This window comes from Hippocampus bargibanti, linkage group LG11 (assembly GCF_051943395.1).
Source record: "Hippocampus bargibanti isolate YZ-2025 linkage group LG11, ASM5194339v1, whole genome shotgun sequence".
In the NCBI taxonomy this organism is placed as follows: Eukaryota; Metazoa; Chordata; class Actinopteri; order Syngnathiformes; family Syngnathidae; genus Hippocampus; species Hippocampus bargibanti.
The window spans coordinates 2463528-2488316 of record NC_142744.1 but is presented as its reverse complement, the minus strand read 5'-3'; the positions used below and the strand labels follow the sequence as shown (position 1 = coordinate 2488316).

At 37.1% G+C, this 24789-nt stretch overlaps 1 protein-coding gene across 1 annotated transcript in view; it reads right to left on the bottom strand.

Annotated features, from left to right (window-relative positions):
- st3gal3b (ST3 beta-galactoside alpha-2,3-sialyltransferase 3b) overlaps nt 1-20848 on the bottom strand; it is a 45348-nt gene extending 24500 nt beyond the window's left edge. Inside the window, 6 exon segments of the mRNA XM_089008847.1 lie at nt 8015-8145; nt 9615-9657; nt 11985-12026; nt 13998-14060; nt 19226-19367; nt 20401-20848. Of these exon segments, the coding sequence (XP_088864973.1) occupies nt 8015-8145; nt 9615-9657; nt 11985-12026; nt 13998-14060; nt 19226-19364 (418 nt within the window). The 5' untranslated portion in view covers nt 19365-19367; nt 20401-20848.
- Nucleotides 20849-24789: the final 3941 nt, after the last annotated feature.

Sequence of the window (24789 nt, the reverse complement as noted above, 5' to 3'; positions counted from 1 at the left end):
GAGACTTTACTGTATTTTGATTACAGGTAAAGCTAATCGCATCGTTACAATGGTTTACAAATGGTGTATATCTAAAATGTTTATTTAAACGCCCGCTTCGTTTAGCGTTTTGTGAATTTTGATTCATAGACAAATCGGATTTTAAGGCAGATTTTTAAGTTTGTGTTTAGAAAAAGCAGGAAATCCAATATTTCTTGATTTTCCACAGATTTGATCTGACTATAAATTCTACTCAAATGTTTTTTTTGCCCGAATTAACGGCCATTTTACTTTCCCAAATAAACAATTGGGCGGCTCCACGATTTGTCAGATGTGAGTCAATCCACTTAATTGCAGCGTGACATAACGCCACGGCTACCGTGAACATGTTACTGTGCCGGCCAAAAACAGCAAGCGGGGTTGAGTGCATTCCATCTGGCTGCATCATCCAACAGCCGTAAGAGCGCAGCGCTTGAGGACAATTGGTGAAATGCAGGTACTTCATTATATAGGAACTGTTTATTTGAACATGTCATAAGGAGCATGCCCAGACGTTGCGTCAAAGTGCATACGGCCAATTGGAGGTCACAGACGCGAGCGACTGAGCCACAACACAATATTTTCACATTTCCAGAGTTTCAAATAAGCGACGTGAAAACATTTTTCATATTTTATCGAATAGGCGGCCATTTGAAATCTGGGTCTGTTTAATTGAACACAAAACACACCTACTCTATTATCGATTAGCTATACAGCTAGAAACATATTAGCTAGCTAGCTATTAGCTGTCTAGCTATGAATTAGCTAGCTTTCTATTTTTTTTAGCTGGCTATCTTGTTGCCTAGCTGGCTATCTAGCTGTTTAGCTAGCTACTGTATCTATTATCTATCCATTCCTCTGCTATTAGCTATCTACTCGCTTGCTATTCGCTATACAGACGCTATCTAGTCGCTATCTATCCGCTATCCATTCGCTTGCTATCAACTATCTATTCACTTGCTATCAGCTATCCATTCGCTAGCTATCAGCTATCCATTCGCTAGCTATTCGCTATCCATTCTCTAGCTATCAGCTATCCATTCGCTAGCTATCTGCTAGCTATCAGCTATCTATTCCCTAGCTATTCACTAGCTATCAGCTATCTATTTGCTAGCTATTCACTAGCTATCAGCTATCTATTCGCTAGCTATTACCTTTCTATTCGCTAGCTATTACCTCTCTATTCGCTAGCTATTACCTCTCTATTCGCTAGCTATTACCTCTCTATTTGAGTTAATTCCGGGTTGAGTGAATGCTGGTGCGTGTGGCTGCCGCTGCTCACCCACAGCAAAACTTATCCTGTGACTGTAAAGTGACCTTGAGAGTTTTGAAAGCCGCTTATAAATGAAATTTATTATTATTATTATTATTATTCCTCACAGGAATGGATTTGCTCAACCTAGCTAGCTACCTAGCTATTTGCTATATAGCTAGCTAAATTGCTAGCTGTCTATTTGCTATCAATTATCTGTCTATCTGGCTGTATTCTAGCTATCTAGCTAGCTATGAGCTATCTAGCTGGCTAACTATTAGCTATATATCAGCAAGCTTTCTATGTATTAGAGTTACTTCCGGGTTGAGTGAACACTCTGCTCAACCTAGCTATCTAGCTAGCTACCTATCTATTTGCTATCTATTATCTGTCTAGCTGGCTATCTAGATCACAGTCCAATCTATTGTAGATTTTAAAGACACTGAATCAGGACACCAAGTGAATCGTTACATCCCAAATGAAACTCTCACCGAATGGCATTCAATTCAGGACATGCGGGTGAACACCCGCACCTGACAAAACCACCAAAGAAGGTAACCCGACGGCCATCGTGTACCGCGGAGAAAAGAAAAGCCAGGTGGAAAGCTTACACAGAGAGTTCTCAACTGATAAGCATAGTGACATGCGTTTGGGGAGTGCACAAAAAACAAAAAAAAAAGGAAAGAACACAAAGATTGCATTCATTGTCGAAGCCGGTCGGAAAATAGTGTCCCATGAGTCAATGTCATCGTAAAATGGCTTTGTATCAGAAACGTTTTCGGCATTTCGCTCTCATTATCCGACTCGATTCGATGATATTTCCATCGGCGGCAGTTGAGGTCAAAATTCTTCTTTTGAACGTTAAAAAAAAGCATATTCCAGCCCAACAATCTGACTCAGATGGTTAATGTATTATTATTATTAGCTATCTACTAGCTAGCTAGCTCTCGAACTTATCCTGTGACTATAAAGTGACCTTGACAGTTTTGAAATGCGCTTAGAAAGGAAATGTATTATTATTATTATTATTATTAGCTATCTATTAGCCAGCTAGCTAGCTATCTAACTTATCCTGTGACTATAAAGTGACCTTGAGAGTTTTGAAATACGCTTATAAAGGAAATTTATTATTATTATGATTATTAGCTATCTATTAGCTAGCTAGCCAGCTAGCTATCTAACGTACCCTGTGACTATAAAGTGACCTTGAGAGTTTTGAAATGCGCTTATAAAGGAAATTTATTATTGTTGTAATTATTATTATTAGCTATCTATTAGCTAGTTGGCTTCCTATCTATTTGAGTTACTTCCGGATTGAGTGAACGCTGGCTTGTGTATATTTAACAAATTAAATTGTCTAACAGTTACAATGCGCATAAATTATTAGTCCATAAGGAATTGTGACTATAATGTAGCGATGCTAAGAACCTTGCAAACAAGTGCACTATGGCTGAAGATCGTAAGTTACATAACTTTAATGCATGCAATAAGCTATCAAGCAACAAGTAATAATACTTAAAGATGCATATCAACTGAATAGCATGTATTAAAGCAAGAATCGTTTCTTATCTACGCAACAGTTCGACTTCCGAAATTATCTGATTCAAATACAAGCTATTAAATTAACATTGATCATTAGAATTAATATCAGAATGTATATAGATAGTGTCGTATGCTGATCAAAGTTAACGAGATAACATATAGCAACTATCGTAGTCGACTAATGTAATGAGTTAATCTAAGCTGACGTTATACATTAGAGTTAGATAACATGTGAACATTTTCTATATACAACATTGATAAGTGACAATTACATGCTAGTAAGCAAGATCTAATACCAATAATTAATAGATATAACGAAGTCTAATCGTAACGGTCCTGAACAGCATTAAGCGTTCGTCATCTGATAGTTGCACTAACAGCTCTGGACTGACTCGATAGAGTTACTTAAACTAAATCTAGAATAACAAAACATAAGCATGTTAGCAGTCAATATAACAGAGTACTGATGTAAGCATGAGCCATTCACAGACAATATCTAAAATATAATTAATGATATATGCATAAAATGTAATAACATCTATTCACATTCATTGCTGCAGAGAAAGATAGCATAGAACATAGCCAAAACTTGATCGACACTGAAGCTATACTGACGTGAAGTAGATATGAAATTTCTATGCAGAATAGATCAATACATGAAACTAAATCACGATTACGTACTTATCTATAGAATAGTAATTGAATGTATATACTAGTAGAGCTAATTCATAGCATGAAAAAGATTATCATACATATTGAAATACGTTGCACATCTAAATAGCTATAGCTGATATGAATAATATAGTAATAGTACAACGGCAAGTAGCATAATAAGCAAATTAATGCTATAATGACTTAGACACAACATCTACTTACGATCATATGATAAAGTATAATATGAAAATACATTCAGATACCAAATAATTACACAACTCAAGTCATTATCAAGTATAATATAACAAGCATGCTATAAATTGCAAGACGAGTTCATAGTGATTCCATTTAGGTCATGAACCTATGGAATTCAGATCATTCTACATACAGCTAATGCTAATTACACTACTGACAGAATGTCAAGCATCTAACGTATCATATGTAAGATGCATAATATGAATTGAATTACTTAAAACTTCATAATCATTACAAGCTAATTTACTTCATGTACAACACAAACATATTAATTCTATTCGAATTCGAGACGTCACTATGATAAATGATCATTTTCATATAATGTGAAATAACTGCAACAAGTATTTGAAGTGTCTATAGACAACTAAGCCATATTCAACATCTACAAGTACTGTACTATATTAATGATTTATTATGATGCAGTATCATTATTACTTATCTACAATGTAATTAGCCAAGTAAGTTAAGTCATTACAGTTCATAATTAATGATGTATGCTAATACTTATAAGTGATTATATAACAATTAGTGCTATTGCATATTAGTATAATAATAGATTAAATAGACTAGACTATCGCTAGTATGAGACGTCGCATGATCTTACGTACTATACGTACATCTCATAAAAGTAACTTAAGGTACTCATACTATAGTACTAGCAGATGTCTAACTTCAGACATCAGCTATATTAATAGATTCGTATTAATATTCACTAGATGATACAGATAAATAAGTTTTGAGTGATACCAGTAGATCAATAGATTAAGCAGATTTCAATTCAAGAATTTGCACTTGTAATAACAGTAAACTGAGTTAAGTAGCAATGATAAGTGCTAAGAATAATAGCAGTGCTAATATACTAGACTTTGTATGCATCACTAGATTAGCTGCAGAATTTCTGTTACGTATCAAACCCATAAGTTACAAGTTTGCATATGCAAGTCATGTCGATTTTCATGATGTAATACGTATATACACAGATGACGATAGCATACGATAGTAGTGAATCATTAATGAAGTAAACATATTATGTCTAAATATTCGAGAATTACATACGATTAAGTAAGAAAGTATAATGAATGTTGAATAGTTTTGAAATTGTATAAACTACAGTTACCATGTTAGGTATACACTTCTGTAACATTATCAATCAGCTAGGTAAATAAGTGTTAGAATAGCATCTGTTAATAAACGGACTACGTACCTGAAGTTGCCACTTATATCCATCTGATGCATTTACACAATTAGTTCAATACTCTAGAATTCATAGTTAACTAAGTTAGTATAAGGTCCGACTCAATAGCTACATACAAAATACGTATGTACAGTGATTAGCCATCGTTAGTGAACACGTCAATCATGTGATGTGTAATATGCTTAGCTTTCAGTCTATGCTTCGTACAGCAGTCATACTGTTTCTATGGTTAAAAACACAGTTTCCATAGCATGTTTGCAGCATACGGAACTCCAGTTCATATTCCGATTAGTCGCAAGAGTCACGCTAGTAAAGATCGATTCCGGTTAAGATAATGAAACGCAATCCAACTCACAGGTCGAATACTTTAGGTATATATTAGTTCATTGAGTGTAATTCAATGAATAAAGGGTAACAGACTGTTATCATTCAGCAGTACTGCTTACGAGTATCCCTTTCGGCATATCATACTTCAGATCGTACTACATTAGCTCCTATTACTGCATGACGTTTGACCAGAGGTAGCGAACTATTCTAGGTGATGTAGAAGATCGCTTGTACCGACTCCGTATAGCTCACTCAAGACTAACAGAACTCCTTACATATTGCACATTGAGCTTATGAAGCGCTCAAATGACAATATGACACTGTTATTTGAGAGTACTATTCTACCTTTATTACAAGCGAATGCACTGACTGTGCTAGGGCACTCACTCTACAGCCGAATGACCCAATAACGACAGGATCACTTGAATGGTTAACGTCATACGTTTTACAATCATAAGATATGCATCTATGCTCACTGGCGTGTAACTCATATCAGATATCTGAGATTAACCTCTGCAATGATGCTTATAAATGAACCTACTACGCCACGTACTCTTTGTAACACTCTAAGTATTGGGTAAATACCTTAACTAGATAATTTGATCAATGATAGAATGTAACGAAATTATAAGCAGAATTGCAAATATTTATATTTACAACTACATAGACATGAAGCTTAATAATACTTAGATTAGTGTATCGTTCATTTGTATACTGATAACATACTTATAGAACTTGGCATGTTAAACTACCAACTACTATACAAAACATTGGCTACTTCACTTCGATTTCTTTATGTCTAACTCTTTCGCATGTCTATCCTAGTATTATTCGAATCTAACAGCTCAATTATTACGATCTATTACTTGAACAAATTCGGAAATGGCGCTCAATGTCACACTTTTCAATTCCCGAATAAATTCAGGGATGGCAGTGAGTTATTCTTTTTTTTTTTTACTTTTAGCTAATAGACGTAACCAGCCGAAAATTAGCCAAGAGTGCCTGAAGGGTTTTGAAATAGAAACAGAGAAACCACTATACGTTCCTGTACACCCCCTACATTTCAGTCATGGCTCTATCATCTCGTTCCCAACCACAAAACTTGACTGTCGTCCCTCACGATTGCCCTGGACACAAAAGCGTCATTGTCATTTGAATACAAGGTCCTCCATCTTTGGGCCTATCAAATTTGGGATCTTCACAGACTTTCTCTGTGAGCTGCAGCAGCCAACTTCCTGTCCATCGGACCATGACTTGGTTGGTTGTACCCTCACCACACAGTCCCGAGAGAAACTTCCAAAGCTGATGTCATCGCTTCCTTTGATGAGAACTTGACGATGCCCCATGCAAGTTTGATCTTTATTGTCCCACTTGAATTCTTGGCGCTAGGCTAATAAATGCCATCTTTTTGACACCAATGTATGACTAACATATGTACATTCACATCCAGTGGACTATTAGTTGTCCATTGAAACATTTTGTTCATGACACGATTGCCCCCCCCCCGAAAATACAATTGTTTGAAATAATAATAATAATAATAATACATTTAATTTCGAAGCGCCTTTCAAAATAAATCATCTAACAGTGAATGAGTTAACTTACAAGCCATCTCGACATTTTAATCAAACTTCTTACACATTGCTAGTGATCTGCGCATTTCGATAGCTAGCTATGATCTGCACATTTAGATAGCAAGCTAGATAGCTAGATATAACTAACAGGAAGTAGCTGAAATTGATAGATAGCTAGCTATTAGGTAACTAAGAGATGGCTTGCTAGCTCAAATTTATAGAAAGCTAGCTAGCTAGTCGCTAGCTAGCTTTCTATCATTGATTTCTATTGATAGAAAGCTAGCTATCTAATCCAGCTAGCTAGCTTTCTATCAATTTGAGCTAGCTAGCTAATAGATATATATATATCTTAGCTAATAGATAGCTAAGAGATAGTAGCTAAGAGATAGCTAGCTATCTAGCTAGCTAATAGATAGCTAAGACATAGCTAGCTATCTCTTAGCTAGCTAGCTTTCTATCAATTTGAGGTACTTCCTGTTAGTTATATAGCTATCTATAAAGACTTTCCATCTATTTGAGTTACTTCCGGGTTGAGTGAATAGCTAGATGTGATCTGCGCATTGAGATAGCTAGCTATCCCTTAGCTATCCATTAGCGAGCTAGCTTTCTAGCAATTTGAGCTACTTCCTGTCATATAGCTGTATAACAATCTATTAGCTAGTTAACTTTCCATCTATTTGAGTTACTTCCGGGTTGAGTGAATAGCTAGCTGTGATCTGCGCATTTAGATAGCTAGCTGCCTAGCTAGCTATCTCTTAGCTATCTATGAGCTAGCTAGCTTTCTATCAATTTGAGCTACTTCCTGTTAGTTATATAGCTATCTATCTAGCTATCTAACTTTCCATCTATTTGAGTTACTTCCGGGTTGAGTGAATAGCTAGCTGTGATCTACGCATTTAGATAGCTAGCTGCCTAGCTAGCTATCTCTTAGCTATCTATGAGCTAGCTAGCTTTCTATCAATTTGAGCTACTTCCTGTTAGTTATATAGCTGTATAGCTATATATCTAGCTATCTATTAGCGAGCTAACTTTCCATCTATTTGAGTTACTTCCGCGTTGAGTGAACGCTGGCGCGTGTGGCTGCCGCTACTCACCCACAGAAAAAAAACTTATCCTGTGACTGTAAAGTGACCTTGAGAGTTTTGTAAGGCGCGTATAAATGAAATGCATTATTATTTGATTTGTATAAAAGACAACTTTTGTGTTGAATGTGAAAAAAAGGGGCAATCTCTCACTTTGGATAGATGCTTGTCATTTTAGCGCCTGCGTAGCCCGGCTTGCACACGCCTTCACTGAGATTGCCATACTTGTACGCCAACTCCGGTGGCCTGGAAATGAAAAGAGCGGAAGCGCAGGTTCATCAGTCCTCCGTTGATCGATGATTATTAATGACGGCGACATATTTCAAAACCAAAACGTGTCAAACAATCCACTTGAGCGATCCGTAGGAAGTTGAAAAAATTCCAACGGGTCAAGGTGTCAAACAGCGCGCGCTCGGCAAGACAAAGCAGAGAAGAAGCCTTATGCAAATAATCACGACGGCGCTGCTAAAATTAATAGCACACGATTAACAGAGGAATCATAAATGCGACTTTGCGAAAAAGGTAACATATATATATATATATATATATATATATATATAATATATATATATATATATATAATATCTATATATATATATCGGGTAACATTGACTATCGAGTCAGATAACTTAGCGTCATTTTCAATTGGAGTTGCTTGACACAACATACCCGCATGATTACAACTTGGACACTCAATACAATACAATACAATACATATTGATTTATATAGCGCTTTAAAGGACAACCGACACCTCCGGCCAAGTTGTGTCCATAATTTGTAAAATCACTTCAAGTGACTTCTACTAAGCGTATTTTACAAAGATTCCACCGCATAGAGCTATATTTTACGTTTTAAGACTCGCGCTGAATATTCAGGAAGTCTTGTTTTCGAATTGGTGACGAGTCCGTACGTGACATCACTGAAGGAACGCCCCTGACCGAGAAAGCGACACACAATGCATTTTGGGTAAGTTGTTTGGTCTGAAAATTTCGTGTTAATCCGTGTTGATGGCAAAATTAGAAGGAAAACACATAAATAACGCGATGGTGAATCGTGGTGTGTTGCACCAAGACTACTATATGATACTAGTTGACATAAATTCCCAGCAGACAAATCAGCCCATTTCCAACGGAGCTTGGGCGCCATCTTGTGTATTTTCTGGGACGTTACATTGGAGTCCTGATGACTCGAATTGATACGGAAGGACTTCTTTAATTGATTGCAAACATGTATGCTTTCCTCTTCAGAACTATTTGAATCATATTCATAACTGGATGAGTAACAAGAAAGCATCTTCTCCGAATCTGAAGCCATTGTTTTGATTCGAGAGCAAGGCAAGACGTCTTGGCGTGACGTCACGAACAAGGGGGCGGGACCTTCTGAAACTCGCCACTTCCGAGGTTATTTTGAAGTAGTTTTGGGACAATTTAAGTCATTTTTATTGGCGTTTTTGCATTTGACTAAAACTATCAGCCTGCGTGTTTTGGGTATTTTAGATGCTATAAAACATTTTTCTGATGTCAGTTAGGAAACAAAAAAAAAAATGTGTCAGTTGTCCTTTAACAACAGCTGAAACTGGAACAAAGCGCTTAACATGGACAGCTATCATATACGGGAAAAATAAAGCAGTCACAAAGATAGTAGAAAGCACCAGGGAGTGTAACCAAGATCAAGTCGGAGTCATGCCGAGTAAATAAAAAAGATATATACTTACAATTTTGTGTCTAACTGCAGCAAAAAGCCCTGCTTGTCATACACTGCAAGAGAAAGATGGAAAATTATATTTTATTCATATGAAGTGACAGATTGACACATTGGGGTACGCGTTGCCGACCAGCAACGGGACGGAAATGGAATTAAAAGGGATTTAAGACAAACAAGCAAGGTTAGGGAGAAGCCAGCAAAAACAATCTGTTGAGTCTAAAAAAATAAAAGGAGGAAAATAGATGAAAGAGTGTTAGCGATCACCTATAGACAACCCAAAATGGCGGCCAATAGGTGCCTGTTATGTTTTGAAAGCAAAGCTGTTTTGAAGACATGAAAAAAATACAGGAAAAAAAGAAGTACCATAAATATCAAGGGTGCCCCAGAGAAAAAATTCAATACTGAAATCCATTTCATTTTCAAAATGAACCTGATTTGAAGCAAATTATTACATTTCAAAGTGATTTCTGTGATCCCCAACTGCAGGACTTTATACAATCACACATTTAAATTGTCAATATTGTTTCTAAATGTTGAAAATATTGAAATTTATTCAAAACAAATCAATTAATTGAGCGTGTGTACAATACATACAGTGATACCTTGCCTTACGAACTTAATTGGTTCCCAGACAGTGTTTAAGGCGAAAAGTGTGTATCCCAAAAAATTAATTTCCCATAGGAAACCATTAAAATGAGAATAATCCGTTCCCAGGTCTCGATAAAACATACTTTTCGACTTTCTAATTTTCTAAGCATTAAAACTACACAAAATATACCTTATTTTATGTAAAATAAATGTGCTACGGTATTAAAATTAAAGAAATACAGTATAATAAAGTCATTTTATTTACCTTTGTGATGTTCGTTGATGGCTTGATGGAATTGAGTGGCCGGTTTCATCAGCATTAAAAACTTGATGAGGAACGTAACCTTCTTCTTTCACCATCTTGAGGAATGATCTCTTGGAGGTGCTTTCTATCTGATAATTGTATCGAGTTCCTCATCTAGACTGAATTTTTTTACAGGTTCATCACCGAGCCACCAGGGGGCAGCATTTCATTACAATGCAACTCTTGGGGAACGGGAAGTCACAGGAACGGCACACAAGGTACATTTTACTGGGTGGATTAAATTTCTAATCTCATAAAATCTCGAAAAAATAATCTTATCATGTGGGTTGAGTTAAAAATGTTTTGGGTGTGGCATATGTGTTGGTGGATAATCAATTCAGCTGACTTTTTCAAGGAAGTACAGTGATACCTCAGTTTACGAATTTAACTGGTTCCCAGAAAGTGTGTGTAAGGCGAAAAGTTCATCTGCCAAACATTTATTTCCCATAAGAAACCATTAAAAATGAGAATAATCCATTCCCAGGTGCCCATAAAACAGAATGTTCTACTAAATAAGCATTAAAACTACACAAAATAGACCTTATTTTATGTATAATAAATGTGCTATTGTATTGTAATGAAAGAAATAAACAGTACTGGATAATAAAGTCATTTTATTTACCTTAGTGATGGTCTTTTATGTAGTTGCCTCTTAATGATATCTTAATGAAGTTGCCGTGCTTTCTCGGCGATACCCTCACTTACAATGTCCCATGCTAGATGCTTTTCGTTAATACAAATCAACAGAAGTTTTTCAACCACTTCTATTGTCTGAGAATGTTGCTGAGACAACACAGAAACATCCTTAGCTACACGTAGCAATGGTCGACTTAGCATTCTGGTACTGGGACGCTAAATCACACAAACGTCTTTAGTGTCCTCTTCGGCTTAACACTAGCCTGTGGCGGGGTCTTTATCGGTCAAAAAAAAAAAAAGCTAAAACATCCACTCGATAACAAACCACGTCTGCACTGAGTGCTTTCAAAGAAAGTGGGTGTGGAAAACTAGTCCGCCAGCCACAGTGACGCTGTTGGACCTTGTGGTTTGGTGTTCTTCCGCCGAAAACTAGTCCGCCAGCCATTGTGGTGCTCCGTGTGTTTCCCGAAAAGTACAGTAAAGTCTCGTTATATCGATATCGGATATATCGATAGTCCCGGTTATATCGATACTATTTCTATGCACGCACAGAGAAAATTACATGCAAACAGGGTCGGATATATCGATAGTCCCGGTTATATCGATATTTTTTCGGACTCCCTTGAATATCGATATAACGAGACTTTACTGTAGTTTGTATGCTAAGATTATATTCTCGTGAATTTAATGTTCGTAAGGTGAAAAGTTCGTAAGCAAAAGCGTTCGTAAACTGAGGTATGACTTTATTTTCAATGTTTTTTTTTGGGGGGGGGCGGGAGTTTCGGGATTTGGGAGAAGAAGAAGAAGGATGGGCAAAAAAAAAAAAAATAAATAAAAATCACTTGGTGGTACCTGAGCCTACTATTTGTCCCACGGAGATATCAGTTTCCAGTTCTGAAACACAAAAGGGGTAGTTTGCAGCGTTTCAGATCAATTTGTTAGAGGCATTTTATTTTGAAATAACGCTTAGGGATCCCAACCAAGTGTGCAGGAAGAAAAAAAAAAAGATGGATTAGTTGATTTATTCCCAAGAGTCGGAATTGTAAAATAGGCCATTATAGATATATGCTAAATCAGCAGAAATGGAAACTGCCTTCAATCCATAAGCACACTCACTGTACTTTTGGATATGATTGCAGCTTTTGTGTTGAGCAACTCATGAAAATGCAAACGAACGAGGGCTGCCAAAATTACTCGATTAATCATGACTGATGTTTAATTTTAGTCGTCGTGTGTGTATGTGCAAAAATATGTCTACTCCAGTGCCAGGGTTTTTGTCATTGTCACTCAAATTGCAGAACCCACATAATATTGAGTTTTAGGACTACATTAACATTTAATTCAGTGTAGGAAACCTTATACAGTGAGACCTCAACTTACAAACACCTTAACTTACAAAGTTTTCGTCTTACAAACGTCAAATTTCTGAAAATTAAACCTTATAATAAACACTATTTTCATAATACACACCCACCACGGCTGGCGGAGTGATATTCGGCGGAAGTACACGACCGAATAGCACCAACAGTCCTTATGGAAGGTAACTCTCCTTCCAGAAGCCATCAACGACCATCAAAAAGGTAAATAAAACTATTTTACAGCACAGTTTATTTCTTTAATTACAGTCCTCATGTAATGCGCCTCTCTTTCCAAACAGCAATTTCCTTTGACCTTCGACCTCCAACGCCATTCCATCAAGCCATAAATGACCATCACAAGTGCAAATAAAGTGACTTTATGATACAATGCAGTATATTTCTTTAATTGCAATACAATAGCACATTTGTTATACATAGAATAAGGTATGGTGTGTGTAGTTTTAAGGCTTATTTGGTTAAAAAGTATATTTTATGGAAACTCGGGAACGGATTATTCCTATTTTAATGGTTTCCTATGGGAAAGTGTTTTTTGAGATACACACTTTTCGCCTTACACACTCTGTCTGGGAACCAATTAAGTTCGTAAATTGAGGTCTCACTGTACTCTCTTCTTTGATCAGAAAAAAAGTTAATTACTAAGTTATATGGGTCTGGAGTTATCTGATCTTGAAATGGGGGAAGCTGTACAAAAAGCAAATGCTGACCCTTCGTGGAAGGGAAAAAAACATTACCAGAGGTCCAACCAGCGCTTTATCGGCACCCCATGCAAAAACAAAGTTAATTCCTACGTTATATGGGTCTGGAGTTATCTGAACATGAAATGGGGTTTGGCTTTACAAAATACAATACAGAAATTGATTTATATAGCGCTTTAACAACAGCTGAAGCTGTAACAAAGCACTAACATGGACAAAAGGCAAATGATGCCCCCTTGTGGAAGGGAAAAAAAACATCACCAGAGGTCTGACCAGCGCTTTATCGGCACCCCAGTGGCAGTGAATGAGTTAATGAATGCTGGAAATTTTATAAAAATTTAGCTGGAAATGTAATAAAAATGAAATGTAGAGACGTTGCTTGCAGCAATTTGCTAAATTTAAAAATGTCTGCAGCATTGGCTCTATTGGTAGTTTAACAGTTCATTAATTGAATCAAATGAAATCAAATTATTAATACATGTTATCAGAATATGGTTATTTTGGGGGGGGGGGGGGGGGGGGTTGAGAGGAAAAAAACACATTGGCAATTATTTTAGGGGGTTGACGATAAAATCCGACAATTAAAATAAGCATTTATGGCAGCTCTCGAACGAACACAACCACATGAGAAGCGTGAAGAAAATGGAAACAAGTAGAGTTGTTTCAATTCGGGGGCCATTTTGATTCCATGAAAAACCAAACCAACACCACCACCACCATTAGGACGACCACCGAACAGCCCATCAGGGGAAAAGATCGTCACCCAACTTTCAAAATGGCCGGCCCGCTACCTGCAATTGGATTCACTTCATTGTTGTTAGTGAGGACTACGGCTTGCACGTCAGCAACAATTTCTGAAAACATAAAAGGGGATTAAGATAAAAAAAAAAAAAAAAATAAAAATCACTGACGATCCAAGTGAACCTGGCGGGGAAGACAAAAAAAAACAATACAAGTGGTGACTTTGCACTCACATCGAGTGCATCTAAATTTTAAAGGACAACCGACACCATTTTTTGTTTCCTAACTGACATCAGAAAAACGTTTTATAGCATCTAAAATACCCAAAACACACAGGCGGATATTTTTAGACAAATGCAAAACACCAATAAAAATGACTTAAAGTGTCCCAAAACGACTTCAAAATGAGCCCGGAAATGGCGAGTTTCAGTAGGTCCCGCCCCCTTGTTCGTGACATCACGCCAAGACGTCTTGACTTGCTCTAGAATCAAAACAATGGCTTCAGATTCAGAGAAGATGCTTTCTTGTTACTCATCTAGTTATGAATATGATTCAAATAGTTCTGAAGAGGAAAGCATACATGTTTGCAATCGATTAAAGAAGTCGTTCTGTATCATTTTGAGGCGTCTGGACTCCAATGTAGCATCCCAGAAAATGCACAAGATGGCGCCCAAGCTCCGTTGGAAATGGGCTGATTTGTCTGTTGGGAATTTGTGTCAACTCGTATCACATAGTAGTCTTGGTACAACACACAATGATTCATCATCGCGTTATTTATGTTTTTTCCTTCAAATTTAGTTTTCAGACCAAACAAAAGTACCCAAAATGCATTGTGTGTCACTTTTTCAGTCAGGGGGGCGTTCCCTCCGTGACGTCATATAGGGGATCGTCATCAACTCGAAAACAAGACTTCCTGAATATTGAGCACGAGTCTTAAAACGTAAAATATACAGTAGATATATACAGTGGAATCTTTGTAAAATACGCTCAGTAGAAGTCATTTGAAGTGATTTTACACATTATGGACACAAATTGCCGTCGGTTGTCCTTTAATCCATCAAAAGGAACCCAAAGAAAAGCAACGCATGCATAATTCCAACTGTTAAACTTTTCGATACATTTCAGCCATATTAAAAAAGGACCCGAACTGCAAAAATGTACCAAATGGGTGTTTGACCACAAAAAAAAACAACAACAAAAAAACAGAATCCATTGACACTTTTAACAATTGAGCAACAGCACTTAGTCATTGCCAGGCCACAAAAGCGGATGATTCTACAGAAGGAGGGAGGAAGTGGCCACTAAGCTCAGGGGGGTGTTAACAAGTGTCATCGGCAACGAGTTGCGATAAAGACAAAGAAAGACTGGAAAAGTCACAGAAAGACGCAGAAGGGGACATCCTGTGAAATAGAATTGGCAGCTAATTTGCACGTCCGCGTGAGAGCTGTCTGGGGTTATAGGGTGCAAAAAAATAAAAAGGATAACTCACAGCCTTTTTTCTGTATACCGTATTTTCCAGTGTATAAGGCACACCCAAAATTATTATTTTCTTGCAAAGATGACCCTGTGCCTTATACGCCGGTGCGCCTTATATGTGAAGTCATATTCAGCCACAACAGGCCTCGCAACTACTGTCAGCAGACAGTAAGTCACGGGTGTCAAAGTCAAGGCCCGTGGGCCAAATCCGGCCCGCCACATCATTTTTTTCGGCCCGCGAAAGCAAATCAAACTTGTTAAATTCCATGATGATTGCTAAAATCTGAGCCAAAATTTCATATTTTTTGGATGTCAACCACAATAAAAGTCATTATTCTTGAGTTCAGATTTGAAAAGGAGTTATTCATTAATTTGCTGTGTGCTCTATATGTAATATTTGAAGGGATTTAAACATTCTAATGGCTTCCCCAAATTCATAACGGCCCTCGAGAGGAAACCATAACTACAATGTGGCCCGCGGCAAAAAATGACTTTGACACCCCTGCAGTAGGTCGACCATCACAAAGGTAAATAAAACAACTTTATGATACAGTACAGTTTATTTCTTTAATACCAAAGCACATTTATTTTACATAAAATAACGTTTCTTTTCTGTAGTTTTAAAGGACAACCGACGTCTCCGGACAAGTTGTGTCCATAATTTGTAAAATGGCTTCAAATGACTTTTACTGGGCGTATTTTACAAAGATTCCACCGCATATAGCTATATTTTACGTTTTAAGACTCACGCTGAATATTCAGGAAGTCTTGTTTTTGAGTTGGTGACGAGTCCGTACGTGACGTCACTAAAGGAACACCCCTGACAGAAAAAAAAGACACATTGTAGCAGTCAATGTATTTTGCTGTATTGTTTGGTCTGAAAACCTTGTGTTGCACCCAAAAGCCGCCAGAAGAGGGTATCCAAGCTCCATATAAGGAATTTATCAGCCTGTGGAAACGGAGGTGGCCACAGGAGCTCGCTCCCCAATGTTGCCTCAAAATGGCATGGAATAAATTCTTTAATTGATTACAAACATTTATGCTTTCCTCTTCAGAACTATTTGAATCATATTCATAACTGGATGAGTAACAAGAAAGCATCTTCTCCGAATCTGAAGCCATTGTTTTGATTTTTCAGCAATGCAAGACGTCTTGGCGTGACGTCACGAAAAAGGGGGCGGGACCTTCTGAAACTGCCCAATTCGCAGCTCAATTTTTTGCAGCTTTTGGACACTTTAAGTCATTTTTATTGGTGTTTTGCATTTGAATAAAAATATCATACTGCGTGTTTTGGGTATTTTAGATGCTATAAAACGTTTTTCTGATGCAGTTAAGAAACAAAAAAGTGACGTCGGTTGTCCTTTAAGGCTTAGAAAATTAGAAAGTAGAAAATTGTTTTATGAGGACCTGGGAACGGATTATTCTCATTTTAATGGTTTCCTAGGGGAAATTAATTTTTGGGATACACACTTTTTGCCTTACACACTCTGTCTGGGAACCGATTCAGTTCGTAAGCCAAGGTATCAATGTACTTGACAAGGAAAATAAACCCCCCCCCCCCCCCATAGCTGCGCCGACCATCTGGCTGAATCTGCATAAAGCAGCCGGTTGCGTACATCTTAATCATTGATGAGAAGATTTCATGGATGGACCACTCCTGTACGACTGAGAGCTTACACAGACGTATCTTAATCATTGCCAACAGGTCAGAGGTCAGCATTAACTTGAAAATGTATGGATTACAGATCAGATGGATTTCCACATAGGCCACCGCCGCCAGATGTAAAAAAAGAAATGATGCAACATCCCACTTCCATCAAGCGCACAACAAATTAATCCTCAAACAAATACCTAAATAAATAATAATTATTATCCTGTTCTATTGAAACATTGAAAACAGTAAGATGTCAAGAATACGACTGACTGGAGAGGAGGAAAAGAAAAAAAATACGACATTTAAAGCAAAATATGAGTAGGTCGTTCAATAGAAATCTTGTAGCGCCCTCTGCTGGTATCTGACGGAGGTTTCAGGAAGTAGACGAGAAATATCATTTTTAAGATACGTAATAATAATAATAATAATAATCCATTTCGTTTAAAAGCGCCTTTCAAAACTCTCAACGTCACTTTACAGTCAGAGAGTAAGTTTTTTTTCTGTGGGTGAGAAGCGGCAGCCACACGCGCCAGCATTCACTCAACCTGGAATAATTCAAATAGATAGAAAACTAGTTAGCGAGCTAATAGATAGCAAATAGCTAGCTAGCTGGATATCGAATACCTGGCTATCTAGTTAGCTAGTTAGAGGCAGATAGCTAATAGATAGCAAATAGATAATGCTAAATAAGTCTACGCGACGTCAACAAGTGAGTCGGCTTTATCAATCAAAATCTCTTTCAAGACAATGTTCATTTACATGACAACACAAGACACAAAAATAAATTAATACAGTAAAAACACCTGATAACGCCATTTTGTTGGAAGTCAAAGAGGAGAGAATCCAAAGTCTCCTCCCATCAACGGCGCAGAGACATCATCATCATCGCAGCGTGCAAGATGTCACACACGTCTGCGACAAGCTAAACTTGGAAGTCAACGAGAAGACGTCATATTCGCTACTAACGAATGCAGATTAATTCCGTTTTACCGCGGATCCGCTTCAACTCCGATGGCCGACAGGCTGTGCCAAATAAGTTTCAGCGCTTAGCTCCCCTCTGTCCATAAATCCAGTCGCACCAACGCTAACTGTCCTAAAGCGCTAACCTCTCCGCTGAACAAACTACCAACGCGGGCAAAAATTAGCTCTAAATATTCACAAATTAATCTTTTTTGTTGATGCGTTGCCACCTAATAATAATAATAATAATACATTTAATTTCTAAGCGCCTTTAAAAACTCTCAAAGTCACTTTACAGTCACAGGATACGTTTTTCTGTGGGTGAGCAGCGGCAGCCACACGCGCCAGCATTCACTCAACCCGGAAATTAATAGATAGAAAGTTAACTAATGAAGGAAATAGATACATTTATTTAGCCACATTAAACAATGCTCAAGATAAATATTAAAATATTAATCTTGAGCAATGTTTAATCTGTCTATTTATTAATATTTTATTTATCTTATTTCGGGTTATCTGATTTATATTAATATTTATCTTGAGCAATGGTTAATATGGCCAAATAAATGTATCTATTTCCTTCACTAGCCAGCTAGTAGATAGCTAATAGATAGCCAACAGATAGCTAGCTAGATAGCAAGCCACCTCGATAGCTGTATAGCATATAGCTGGCTAGATAGTTAGCTAATACACTGAATGTCACTATTAAATACAGACAGAAAGCTAGCTAGCCAGCTAGTAGATAGCCAACGAATAGCTAGCTAGATAGCGAGCCACTTGGATAATAATAATAACAATAATACATTTCATTTGTAAACGCCTTTCAAAACTCTCAAGGTCACTTTACAGTCACAGGATCATTTTTTTCTGTGGGTGAGCAGCGGCGGCCACACGCGCCAGCGTTCACTCAACCCGGAAGTAACTCAAATAGATAGATAGCCAGCTAGCTAGCCAATCATTAGCCAACAGATACCTAGCTAGATAGCCAGCTAGCTAGATACTGAATGGATGTAGCGATCTAGATAGCTAGCTAGTCAACCAGATAGCTAATAATAATACATTTAATTTCTACACGCCTTTCAAAACTTTCAAGGTCACTTTTTAACAGAAATGGTAAAAAGTTAAACAGAAGAGGGAATGTTTCAAAGATTCATACGATGAATAAGTTAGATGACATTTATGACTTACGTGGTTTTTGACCCCATACGTTCAGGTGTAACTTTCCCGATGAGTAGTAAATAAAGCCAAGGACCAACATGGGGCAGAGGACAAACATCAGCTTGTGTGTGGGCTTCATGGTCTTCAGACATGGCACTATCCAGATCATCACCTGCATGATAAAAGCACAACGGGACATTTTCATTTCCATATGTGACACTTACAAAAAGTTTTTTTTTTATTTTATGAACAAGACATCTTTATTGCCAAGTATGTATCTGTATTTTATTTATTGAATTCTATTTATGATTGTATGTTATTTATTATAGTCCATATGCTCGTCTGTGACTGTAATGTAAAGTGTCCTTGAGAGCTCTGAAAGGCACTTAAAATGAAATGTATTATTATTATTATTATTATTATTAAATTTGGTCTTAAACTGGACAGTGATTTTAAATGATTTCATATGGTTAAAGTATATAATTACGGAAACTAAATAAATACAGGAAAGTATCAGCCCGGTTTCACACTTGTTACTTTTTTTTTTCTTTCGCCATATTATTATAAATTTGCAACAACTTTACAATTACTTTTTTTAGGATATTCTGCCTATCACCGTCAATCAAAATCCAATTTAAGTTTCCAAATGTTTCAGAAAAGCCAAAGCTGCTAGCTTAAACAAACATAACGGAACTTTGCGGTACCACGTCAGCCAGGTTGCGTACATACATAAATCGGCGACCGGAAAATAATACATTGGCGTCATTCCACGCTTCCTAATAAACGACCTAAAAAGACAAGTTATAAAATTGTGTGTTGTCGTTTGTTTTTGCCGGTGGTGGAGGTGCCATGCAGCGCTTTTCACCAGCCAAAATGTTCAAACATTAGCTTGGCTATGCTAACGGAGGGGGAGACATTTAGCCTCCCGTGTTGAAGTCGCCAGGCCTGCGGTAACATCACGCCGATGGTCGGCTAAATGTGGCTTGAACATTTCGCTCGTTGACGTCAAGGTACAAATAAGAAGCGAAATAATGTGAGGAATTTGGGAGAAATAAACGACAAGAGGTATTTTAAGAGTACACGTTGGAAAGAGGAGCCCCCCACCCCCAATATAAGCAGAATTGCCCCTTTAGTCTCGCGTAGAAATGAGGCACGGTTGGAGTTTATCAAGGGAAAAAAATGAAATAAAGAAAAAAAAACAGTACCTTATATTCTCCCAGAGTCTCTTCTTGCTTCAACCCCAATCCTAATTGCTGTAATGGATGGGGTGGTAAAAGAAGCGTGTTCTTGCTGCTCTCCTCCAGGCCATGACGGTGAAACCCGAGAAAGTAACCCGAGGGCTCCGGACAGCATAAGAAGAGGAAAGGTGCTTGCTTCCACCGTTCGAGCGTTCATACATCAAGACATCAACGTTTGATCGAAGGGATGGTTAAGGAGAAGAAAGCTCGTTCTCCACACAGGGGTAGCGGGAAGACTGTCACCGTTGGTCACATGAGGCGTCCGGGTAAATGAGGAGTTACCACAACCACCACCTCCTCCTTCTCTTCCTCTTCTTGTTTCTTTTCCCAATCTCGCCCCTTTCGTTCTCCTCCTCCAATAAATACGTCCCTTCATCTGGGGAGAGGCTCACATGGTGCTACCGTCTGCAAGTCAGCTGCCCCTGGATGCTCGCGTCGAGGTCGCTTTTTTTTATTTGCCCTTTCGTACCCACTCCGCTTCCCATGATAACCTTGTAACTCGTGTTTTGGGTTAAAAAAAAAAGCCCCAAAGTGATAAACATTTTGTTTGATGAGCATCAAGCTCGCCGGCAAGGTTATTTTAGTAAACGAGAACTTTACACTTTATTAACAAAAACTAAAAATGGGGCGAAATAGTTAACCAACTACAATAAAAAGGGAAAATGACAAAAAAAAATAGCTGAAAGTACATTTATTTGATGATTTTATTTGTATTTATTTATGTTTTGAACTGGGGTGACGTCATCAACCAGCACCCCAACTCGGCCCCCAAAAAGTACCTGATGACGTCACTTACAGGTGACGGGTTGGAGTGGTTTTAGCTCGAATGGCTTATTAAAATATCTCTCTCTACCTGTCTCTCTCTCCCTATCTGTCTCTCTCTCTACTCTACTAGCGGTAAACATTTTGTTTGGTGAGCATCATCCTCTCCTGCAAGGTTATTTTAGTAAACGAGAACTAACGGAATTAACAAAAACTAAAAATGTGGAGGGGGGATATTTCACCAAATAAAAATAAAAAAGGGACAATTCTTGAAAAAAAAAAATGCTGAAACTACGCTGATTTGATGATTTTATATGTATGTATTCATGTTGTGAACTGGGGTGACGTCATCAACCAGCAACTCAACTCGGCACTCAAAAACTACCTGATGACATCACTTACAGGAGACGAGTTGGCGTGACTTGTCTCTGTCTGTCTCTCTACCTGTCTCTCTATGTCTATCTCTCTCTTTCTTCTATATCCCCCAGTACTGTATCTCTCTCTATCAGAGATATATTTTTTCAGCGGGAAAAAATATGTAAATTAATTAATGGAGGAGATGAACCATTCTAATGGCTTCCCCAAATTTATAACAGCGCCCCCCTGAGAGGAAACCGGAACTACATTGTGACCCGCGACAACAAAAAAAAATCCACTTTGCCTGATTGACATGGCGACACTTTGTTTGTCCGTTGGGCATTTGACGCTATTGTTTGGCAGGTTCCTCCACAAACGCAAATCCATATTTTGATTTCTCACACTCGGTTAACTCAGTTTAATTCATATTTTCATCACTTCGCAAGGCCATCAGCCGTTTTCAAGATGAAGACCAAGTTATAAGAGTGCATTAGAGATTGCGGAGATACGCACATGCCAACACTGATGTACGACAATACACACAACAGTGGTGGCAAGCAATTAAAAAATAAAATAATAAGAATAAGAATACATTTGATTTATAAGCGCCTTTCAAAACTCTAAAGGTCACTTTAAAGTCACAGGATCAGTTTTTCTCTGCTATCTAAATTAGCTATCTATTGGCTAGCTAGATAGCTTTCTATCTATTTGAGTTACTTCCTGGTTGAGTGAACGCTGGCGCGTGTGGCTGCCGCAGCTCACCCCCCCAAAAAAAAACTATCCGGTAATAATAATAATAATAAATAATAATAATAATAATAATAATAATAATACATTTCATTTCTAAGCGCCTTTCAAAACTCTCAAGGTCACTTTATAGTCAGAGGATAAGTTTTTCTGTGGGTGAGCAGCGGCAGCCACACACGCCACTCAACCCGGAAGTAGTGATACCTTGGCTTATGAACCCAATTGGCTCCCAGAAAGTGCGTGCAAGGGGGGAAAGTGTGTATTCCAAACATCAACCTCCCATCAGAAACCATCAAGATGCAAACAATCCGTTCCCAGGTCCCCACAAAACACAATTGAACTAAATAAGCCCTAAAACTACACACAATATAAGCTGGGGGAGGCCTTGAGGGAGTGGGGGAAGGCATCGCCAAGGCAACCATTCAGACCTTGTCATCCAAAGGGTGTGCACGCAATAGTTTGTTATGACTACACACACAGCTGACACGGTGGCAGTTTGTTTGGCTGTCGTTCGTCAAACAGGACTTGATTCTCATGACAACTTGAAATCAAGGATGTGGGAAGACCCGAAATACACCGACCCACATCCACTAGCCCCCCCCCCCCCCCTCATTCTTTACACGGCTCGCTCATGTTACACGTCATGCTTTTGATGTTTGATTTGCAAGTGCAGCCTTCGATTTGGTTTTAGTTTAACAAAGTGTCGTCACGAGGTCACTAAATGCACAATAGTATAGTAGTTTATTTGACACCAAAATGGCATGTAGGATGTGACATAAAAATGTAATGTATTATTATTATTTTTTATTAGATTATATTATATATTATATTATTAGATTATGATATTCTATTAATCTATTATTGTATTATTATATATTATATATATAATAATATATATTATTATATTATAATTATTATCATCATTATTATTATATATTATTATATATTATATTATATTATATTATATTATATATATTATACTATATTATAATATTCTATTAATCTATTATTGTATTATTATATATTATATATATAATAATATATTATTATATTATTATCATTATCATCATTATTATTTTTATTATTATTATATTATATTATATTATATTATATATTATATTATATTATTAGATTATGATATTATTCTATTATTTGATTATTATATATTATATAAATAGTATATATCTATAATAAGAATATATATAATATATATTATTATATTATTATCATCATATTATATTATATTATATTATGATATTCTATTAATCTATTATTGTATTATTATATATATAATAATATATTATTATATTATTATCATTATGATCATTATTATTTTTATTATTATTATTATATTATATTATATTATATTATATTATTAGATTATGATATTATTCTATTATTTGATTATTATATATTATATAAATAGTATATATCTATAATAAGAATCTATATAATATATATTATTATATTATTATCATCATCATTATTATTATCATTATTATTATTACAACTTAGGAATGAACTCTTTTTTTTCTGATGAAAGAAGATTTCTAACGCTGCATTGAATGTTTATGTATTCCTAAAACTCGATATTCTGTGGGTCATGGCATTTGAGTGACAATGACAAAAACCCTGGCACAGAAGTGGACACATTTTTCCACATGGTCTGGCAGGGAATGAGTTAAGCAGCTTTAGTCTACTTCATCACATGACGGATAAAGCCCACAATTATCGGAGCTCTGGTAAATAAACACATTTCTGTTCCTGTGTGACTGAACATGTTTTAAAAAAAAAATTGGATCATAAAGATATGGAAGCCATATTGAAAAAGGCACTAATGGTTTGTTGTGATATTGTGACAATGATGACCTAAATCTTTGACCTTTGACCTGAAGCTTCCCGCTTGCATGGAATTTTTCTCTTTCTAGGTGTGCTGACGTGTGTTGTCAGGAGGGTTTAAAGTGGAGAAACCAAGACGGTCTGCACGCCCCCTAGAAGTGTTTGATTTCAGCCGTTGCAAAAGTAAATATGGTTGCTCTTTTTTTCATCTCCCACAACCTCCAGACCCTATTTTTCACATTTTAAAAGGGGGCGTTTGTGAGTCGTTTAGCCTCCGAGTCTCTATTCAACATTTTGAATGGATTTCAACTTACGACCATTTCGACTTATGACCGTTTGGTCGGAACGGAACTCGGTCGTAAATCGGATGTTACCTGTAGTTAGCTACCTAGCTAATAAATAGCTAGCTTGATAGCCAGATAGCCAACTAATAGACAGCAAATAGATAGCAAGTAGATAGCTAGCTAGGTAGCCAGCTAGGTACCTAGCTAAATAGCCATGGATTAAATGGATGTGTAAGACAACGGGCAATCACATCCTTCTCTGAATTTTTAAATTATGCGCCTCATTCCATTAATAATCGGCTACAAAAAAAAAAAAATCAAAGTTAGCGACGCGCCAGGAAGCAGCAAACTTGGGAGTTTCAAGGAC